The 8,726-nt window shown below is 32.8% G+C and overlaps 1 protein-coding gene and 1 long non-coding RNA gene across 2 annotated transcripts; both read left to right on the top strand.

Annotated features, from left to right (window-relative positions):
- The first annotated feature begins 4,070 nt into the window (after positions 1–4,070).
- On the top strand, positions 4,071–5,041 carry LOC131599198 (mavicyanin-like). The gene is made up of 2 exons (XM_058871646.1): positions 4,071–4,340; positions 4,433–5,041. Exons 1-2 carry the CDS (start codon positions 4,160–4,162, stop codon positions 4,831–4,833), a joined length of 582 nt encoding a protein of 193 aa, XP_058727629.1. The 5' UTR covers positions 4,071–4,159; the 3' UTR covers positions 4,834–5,041.
- Positions 5,042–7,279: 2,238 nt separating this feature from the next.
- On the top strand, positions 7,280–8,407 carry LOC131599197 (uncharacterized). Its single transcript, XR_009282624.1, has 3 exons — positions 7,280–7,676; positions 7,929–8,000; positions 8,080–8,407. It is a non-coding gene; the product is annotated as an uncharacterized LOC131599197 (long non-coding RNA).
- The last annotated feature ends 319 nt before the right edge of the window (positions 8,408–8,726 follow it).

The following is an 8,726-nucleotide window of genomic DNA, read 5'->3' as shown; positions in this document are numbered from 1 at the left end:
GGGATAACTTAAATATGAAGGAAAGTCTCTTGAGACAAAAGTCGAGACAACAGTGGTTGGCGGAAGGAGATCACAACACTAGGTTTTACCATAACTATGTCAAGGACAGATTTAGGAGGAACCACTTCTCTGTTTTACATACACCTTTTGGTACTGTGGAAGGTGTTCAAGAAGTGAAAAAGGCGGTGAGGAGTCATTTTGCAGCTTTTTTCAAGGAAAGTTGCCCGAACAGACCTAAACTTGAAGGGGTTACATTCAAAAATTTAAATGACAACGATAATAGGTTTCTGGAAGATCGTTTTAGCGAGGAGGAAATCAAGGAAGCAGTTTGGAGTTGTGATGGATTCAAGAGCGTTGGGCCGGATGGCTTTTCTTTTGAATTTTTGAAGAAGAGTTGGGCTTGTATTAAGGATGATATCATACTGTTTGTGAATGATTTCCATGCCAAGGCAAAGCTTACGAAAGGTTGTACAACTTCATTTCTTACGCTGGTCCCGAAGGTGAATAACCCTCAGTCGCTCACGGAGTATAGGCCTATATGCTTGGCTGGCTGTCTTCACAAAATCTTATCAAAACTTCTGGCTACCAGACTGAAGAAGTGCATAGGAAAGTCGATATCGGCCAAACAATCAGCTTATGTCCCAGGCATAAATGTTCTGGATGGGGTATTGGTGGTCAATGAGATACTGGATTTGGCTTCTAGAGAAAAAAGAGTTGTATAGCGTTGAAGGTCGATTATTAGAAAGCGTATGATTCGGTGAGTTGGAATTACTTGAGATTTTGCTTGGACAAGATGGGATTTGGAATTAGGTGGAAGAAGTGGATGGAGGTGTGCGTCTTTAGTAGTTCGATGTCCGTATTAGTAAATGGGAGTGCTACTAAGGATTTTTGCATGGAAAGAGGTTTGCGTCAAGGCGAGCCCTTATCGCCCTTCCTTTTTGTGATAGCGATGGAGGGGTTGAATGGTATTATGAATAAGGCAGTGGAAGTATGAGCTTATGATGGTTTTCGTATCAATGATAAATTATCGTTCATTATGCTTCAGTTTGCCGACGACCCAGTTATTTTGGGAGATGGGAGAACTGAGAACCTTTGGGGGCTGAAAGTTGTATTGAGAGGTTTCGAAAGGGTTTCGGGGCTGAAAGTCAACTTCTTCAAGAGCGAAATTTATGGTATTAACTTGAGCGAGATTAGGTTATCCATGGTTGCCTCGTTTCTCTCTTGCTGTATTGATACGGTTCCATTCAAATTCTTGGGGGTGAAAATCGGTGATAGTCCGAGGAAATCTCACATGTGGAAGGAAGTGGTAAATAATATTGCTAAGAGATTGGCTACTTGGAATAATAAAATCCTGTCTATAGGGGGTAAGGTTGTCTTGATCAATTCTGTCTTAAATTCAATCTCGATATTTTCTTTATCGTTTTACAAATCTCCTGCGTGTGCTGAAAGAAATTAGAAGGATCCAAGCTAATTTCCTGTGGGGAGGTTCGGATTCGAAGAAAACTGTGCATTGGGTCATCTGGGATAAGGTTTGTAAGTCTAAGAAGGAAGGAGGACTCGGTATTAAGAATCTCGAGCTTTTCAATGCAACTCTGCTTAGTAAATGGAAATGGCGAATCCTGACGGAAAAGGACGCGATTTAGAGTGGTATCATCTGTCATAGATACCGTAACCCGACCTAGAAGTTGATGAGTGTAGGAAGCTGCGATGTTCGTAAAGGTGATTCGATATGGTGGAGGGACCTCATGAAAGTGGAATTCAAAAACGGTGCTGATTCGAATGTTTTCACTAACAATATTTTCTGCAGGTTAAAAACGGGGTCAGCAATTTCCTTTTGGCATAATTTGTGGATTGGTTCTCAATCGCTCAAAGACGCGTTTCTTGAAGCGTATGAGAAAGCTTTCAACAAGTTGGGGAGTATCGACAACGCGGGCTAGTGGAATGATGGAACATGGTGTTGGAATCGGTTCTGCCCTGACGCTGAACATCGGTCTGCTGCAGCATATCAGGAAGCCGAAATTGCAACAATTCTTTAGGAAATCGTTCCCTTGATGACCGGTGATGACGAGTTCCGTTGGTTGGATTATGATGTTGATATTTTTTTGGTTAAATCGTGCTATGAGCTGATGGATCATACTAGTTTGGACGTGTCGGAAGAGGTAAAAAGCTTGTTGTCAGCTTTGTGGAGTTTGAAGGTTCCTTCTAAAATCCATATCTTTGGTTGGAGGTTGATTCTTGATAGATTACCAACCAGAAATCAACTTATCGAACGTGGAATTATTAACGCTATGTACGATTCTTGCTGTGTCTTTTGTTTTCGGGAGGAGGAAGATAAAGCTCATCTCTTTGAGAATTGCGTTTTTTCTAACCGTATTTAGATGGCGGTAAAGAGGTGGATGGGCAACCAGGTTTCTTCAATATTCCATGAATCTGCTTTTGTGTTAATCAATTTGAGCCATGTCAAATATGCTCCTGTTAGAAACTTGTTGGAATTATTTGGCTTGCCACAAATTGGAACTTGTGGTTAATGCGTAACTCTATTATTTTTAAAGATGGCATTTACCGGTTCGATGAATGTCTTTCTTCTATTATTCTGTCGGCTTGGAAATGGATGGGATGGGTTGTAATAATTCTAAATTTTGTAGCTATTATGACTGGTACACTTCTCCTTTAGATTGTACCAGGAGAAGAGATTAAGGTCCTCATTTGTTAAGGGTTTGAGTACCCCTTGTACTCGTTTTTTTTTTTCTATAATATATCATTGCTTATAAAAAAACAAATAAGAAATATGGAATTGTAAAAGAGACAAAAATTATGGTCATTGATTTTACTCACTTCCTTCAAATAAAAGAATGTTTGAGAGAGAAGTTAATTGCATAACAGAGAAAAAAAAAGAAGAAGATTTTGGTTGTCTTTGCATTGTTGAAAGGTTTTGGTAAGAAAACTGCCACTCTGAAAATAGTCACTCGTTTCTCCTTTATATTTGACAATGTAGTAAGAAACCGGTTGCCCCGTAAGATAACTGTTCTAAAATGAAAATTATTTCTGCATGTAGTAAGAAAATGGTTGGCCCCGCAAGATAACTTTTTCAAAATGAAAACTTGGCATCATTTCTCCTATTCTATTTTTACCGTATAAGCATTTACTGTGGTAGTAAATATAAAAATAATTAAAAGATTTTTTTAAAGAAAAATAGGTCAGTCCAAATATATATATATATATATATATATATATATATATATATATATATATATATATATATATATATATATATATATATATATATATATATATATCATCGCTTATAAAAAAAGAAAAACAGGTTCCAAATTTCAATGAATAACCATATTAAAACGTTTAACTTTTCTAAAACACCTTAAAAACTCTTCGAGTCGTAGAATACTTTGTGAGAGGAATTCTTGCATGGAAACGGACATAAAACTTTATTCTTAATCGCAATCAATAGATATAAGACAACATATTATGAAGGAGAGAGAAAATTTAAAATAATTTATTTAAAATTTAATTTTTTTTAATTGGATTTTTTTTTAAACAAGAGATTAAGATCGTTGTGATTACAAAAGAGAAAGAAGATTAAAATTTTATTTTTTAATTAATTAAAATTTTAAGACTGATACGTGTATAAAACTATTTTTTTATGGTTGTGTCTAATTTCTCCACTATGTGAATAAGGGTAGCTTTTTTTCCGCTAAAAGCCTCCACCAGCAGCGAATTGATTTTAAGAACTACAATATTTTCTTCATTTACAACACGTTAACTAATTTAGAAGTCACCATCAAAACTAGAAATTTCTATGGAAATACTTACGCGCGAATTGGTGGGAAAGGGAAGAAAATGAGACAATAGAGACAAGTTCTATTTTCATATTGAAAGTCTACTTCTAGACCATTTCCATGCATTTACTTACTACCAGAACACAAATATTGACTCAACCCAACCACTCTATCAAAATTTAATTAATTAAAGAAAAAAGAAAAATACTCAGTCTTGCAGTGAGAAAAGTAGTAGCATGTGAATTGTCTATATATAATAAATCAAAAGAGAAGGTAAGCAGCATCAAGCTTTGTAATAAAAACACAAATACACAAATAAATAAACAGGGGCGACTTGAAAACACATATTGATTAGACAAAAAAGAATGTCTCATTTAAAGAATATGTCAATTATTTTAGTAATTGCTTTTGTTGCAACAATAGTAGAAAGAACAGATGCAGTAGATCATACTGTTGGAGACACAACAGGCTGGACAAATAGTGCTGGCGCTAAGTTTTACTCCGACTGGGCATCCAATAACACATTCAAACAAAACGATGTTCTCGGTGAGTAGGTCTTTTTGGAAATTGAATAAACTCTCATATTAACTAATTTGATTAGAGGAAACAGTGTCTTATTATTGTTTCCTACATTCCAGTTTTCAATTTCGTTGCGGGTGGCCACAGTGTTGCTGAAATTAACAAGGCAGACTTTGACAATTGCAATGTGAATTCAACTACAAATGCCATAACAACAACACCAGCAAGATTCACCCTTAACAGAACTGGTGATTTCTATTTTACATGTACTTTCCCAACCCATTGTCAAACTGGCGGCCAAAAACTAACCGTTAAAGTCCCAGCATCTTCTTCATCTACTCCTCCTTCTGCTACTCCCCCTTCATCTGGAACCACTCCAACTTCCCCTACCAGCGGAGGAACACCATCCCCTTCCTCTCCAACTCAGCCTGGCGCAACTCCTCCATCACCTGGTTCAGCCACTGCTCTCGTTGCTACTTTCCCTACTCTGATTGCTCTTGTCATAAACTTGTTGCTTTAGACTTTTTTTTTTTGGAATGGTTGCTTTTTGTGGTAAAGTTATTTACAGGTATAAATGTTTATTTCTATTTTTGGGTGTAATGTTCTATACTTAAGTTTTTTAGGTTTCCTTGTTATTTTTGGTTTTGTATCGGAATCAATAAATTTGCTTTTTGATTGTTTTGGATTTGAATACGGCTTAAGCAATACAAACTATTGTAGACTATCCATCTATTCCTCTGTTTTGTTTTAGTTATATTATTGTTATCAGAAAGTCACAAATTTCCGCTATAATATAATTAATACAAGAAAAATATATCAGTGTTGGATTCAGTAGATTTTATTTTTGCACTTTAGGGTTGAATTTTTTTCGAAGCAAAATGGAATTCACTATTATGGCACAAAGAAATATCAACCACTTCATGCACCTATGCCATAACAAACCCCTCTAACCGTGGTTACATAATTCGATGGGTCCCAGAGAACCACAAACTGTGAATCGGTTCTTCAGAGTTCACCAAAAGTTCGATTAACCAGCACACTAGAATACCACAACAGTATGCTAAAATATATTAAAGTAAAATTATTTGGAGTTAAGGTTGCAGCAGTAAAACAAACCACCACGGAACGTTAAAATATCGTTAACGACCACTTGCGCACTTGGAGCAAATATACAAATGCAAGTAGACTTCGGTAATTAACGAAAAAGAAAAATAGTTGTGTCTTTTATTTATAACTATGTTGATTCTTTAGTGTTAAGAAATTATCCGATGTGGATAGATGTGGACTCGGATGTCGGAAAATTTTTAGGTGGACAAGGACCTAAGAATTTGTTTTACACACAACCAATCACATAATTTTAATTAATTAAAAAGTAAATAAAGAATTTTCTCTCTCCTTCATAATCTCAACCACCCCATGAATCCGATTAAAAACAAAATTAAAATAAAAATAAATTAAAAATTACTAATTTTTTATTGGTTGTGCCTAAGAATTTAGATTTATGACCGTGTCCATGTAAGAATTGCTCCTCGGATGTATATCTATACTGTATGTTTGACAATCTTGTCATCTCACTCTATTCTAATAAGTTTTTGATGTGGGCAGAGTCACCCGCAGCGAATTTGGAGCCGTAATGCAAAATTAATATTTTTAAATAAAAAGTTTATTATTATAATTTTTATTTTAAAATAAAAAATCATCATTAAAAATTTTAAATTATTATTTTTTTCAATTAAATCTCTAAATAATATAAAATCAAAATTAAAATTACACAAAAATATATAAGATATTTAAAATCAAAATTACATATAATTTTTTCAAATAAAAATAAAATATATGTAACCATATATGATAAATATATAGTTAGATCAATAATCAATATCTTTAAATATAAATGTATTGAATAATAAATATTTTGTAATACTTCTTCTGTCCCAAAATAAATGTCATATTAATTGTCCCAAAATACTTGTCACTTTACATTACCCATACAATTTTATATTTAATCTTTCAATTATACCATCTAATAAATACTATTAATTTATTGTTTTTTCATTTAATATTAATGTTATTTCGAATACACCAATAGTTAATCAGGATAATTTAGTAAAGTCAATATTCTTTCTCTTTCATTTTTTACTGTTTCTTAATCTCTGTGAATTGGGTCATTGCGACAAATAATTTGGGACAGAGGGAGTAATTTTTATCAATCATCACAAAAATTGATGATTAAAGAAAATTAAAAAAAAAATAAGACTCCATCCATCCAACACTAGCTGTAGTAAAATAAGACTCCAATCATCACAAAAATTGATGATTAAAGAAAATGAAAAAATAAGACTCCATCCATCACTAGCTGTAGTAAGAATTGAACCGCTGTCTGTAATGAAAATGTCATGCTACGTTACTATTACACTACAACTAACATTACAACTAACTTGTTATCAATATTTTGCTTTCTGTACACTATGATTGTTGATTGAGTTTTTAAGAGGCCTTTTATATAGCCCAAAAAAATGACTATGCATACATCGTAAGGTGTATAATTCGAATACTCTTCTATATCAAAATTATTAAACTATTTTATTTATAGTGTTCCAAGCACTAAATTTGAATCAACCACGAACTCAAATGGTGTATTGACTATGCATACATCGTAATTAATTTTTTTAGAGTTGTGTACCACATATCCAGATTCATACCACTTACGAAAATGAATTCTGAACGGTGTGACTATGCCTATAACAATACCCCCTACTACTAATAATACACTCCCAAACTCATCTACCATATATGAATTTTAATAGTTCCGAAAAAGACACCAATGCCCCAACCTCTATATTTTCCATATCATCAAACTAAGGCTATTTTGTATAAAAAAAAACTTTTTCCAACTAATGATGTCATAGGTTTCAATTACATAGTTGTAATTTTTTTCCTTTGATCATTAAGTTGGAATGGTTAGATGATATCACATGGGGTTGTTTGGTTACAAATCAACTAATGTAACCCCACTTTGTTTTGTTTTCACGAAAATCAATTTTCATAACATCACCTTTCCAATTTTCTCTACCCTCCTTCTCGTGTTCTCTCTTCCCAACATCATCTCTCTTTTCCTCTTCTTTCTTTTCTCTTCCCTCTGTTCCTCTTCTTTCTTTTCTCTTCCCTCTCTTCCCAACATCATCTCTCTTTTCCTCTTCTTTCTTTTCTCTTCCCTCTGTTCCTCTTCTTTCTTTTCTCTTCCCTCTCTTCCTCTTCTTCTTTCTCATCTCTTCTTTCTACTTCATATATGGACAGAGGGAACTAAGGGCATGTGACTAATTTGTTGAGAAAGTATGGTATTGTTAGAGAAACTTATATGTGGTAAGAGATTTTTGCTTTTTGATTATGAAATTTCTTCTATTTCTATCGGTTTGTTGGTTGAGTATTTACAGATTATTGTGTCTGTGGTTTTTAATTATAGCATGATAGAAATTATGGGTTTACAAATTGTATATGTTTCTGATTTGTTTGGTTATATGTTTAAAATTAGGGTTTTGATTTTGTGATTAGGGTTCAATAACAAGAAAATTACTGTTTTAATTTTGTGGATTTATCGTCGATGTTCGATCGCAGATCTGAAGTGTAAAATGATAGTGGTATTATGGTTCTGCAGAACAAGAGAGAAAGAAGCGAACATATTATGAGGTAACTGTTTATCTATGTATCTATCTCAATCCAAACGAAGAAAAATAGTTCTGAGACTTCTGTTTGGTTTATTTTTCAGGTTAATTTGATAACAACTTTCACAAAAAGTGGTAAATAATTTGGTGCTATCTTGAAATAATTTGGTGTTATCTACATATACACACAAAACTTATTTAGTTGTAATTGTTGATAATATTTTAGATCTGAATTCGATTTTGATTTATTTATTCTCTCTTGTGATGATTTGATTTATGTTCCATTTTCAAATTGTAAACCCTATAGCTCACCTCATAAAATAATTGGACAAATAATAAGCTTTATAGCTCACTTCATAAAATAATTGGATAAATTGTAGGAAAATTATGTCAACAATGGATATATCAATTTGCAAAGAGTTGTTACAAAATAGTTGTGATTAATAGCCTTGTATTATATGCTTTTTAATTGTATATCATCTATTTATTATTTTTTCTATAATCATACTTATAGAAAATACTTGTCTATATCATTTGAGAAGTTTATTGACATTGTATTTTAGAAGTGTCTGTTGAATTTGACATGGTAGTGAAAAAAAAAAAAGAAAAAAAAAGAGTAAATAAATAAAGTTGATTAAAAAATTGTCATTTTTTAAATTTAAAGAGTGGATTCAATGTGTCATAATTATTTTATAAAATAATGTTCCAATATTAAAAAAAAAATAATGAATAGTTTAGTTTATAAAAGCAG

This window comes from Vicia villosa, linkage group LG4, assembly GCF_029867415.1.
Source record: "Vicia villosa cultivar HV-30 ecotype Madison, WI linkage group LG4, Vvil1.0, whole genome shotgun sequence".
Taxonomy (NCBI): Eukaryota; Viridiplantae; Streptophyta; class Magnoliopsida; order Fabales; family Fabaceae; genus Vicia; species Vicia villosa.
This window is presented reverse-complemented; position numbering and strand designations above follow the sequence as displayed.

What these genes read in the sequence shown, in the direction of transcription:
- LOC131599198 (XM_058871646.1), top strand. Translation starts at nt 4,160, where the DNA reads ATGTCTCATTTAAAGAATATGTCAATTATTTTAGTAATTGCTTTTGTT. An exon ending in CAAACAAAACGATGTTCTCG is followed by an intron (nt 4,341 to 4,432) that starts GTGAGTAGGTCT and finishes CCTACATTCCAG; the next exon opens with TTTTCAATTTCGTTGCGGGT.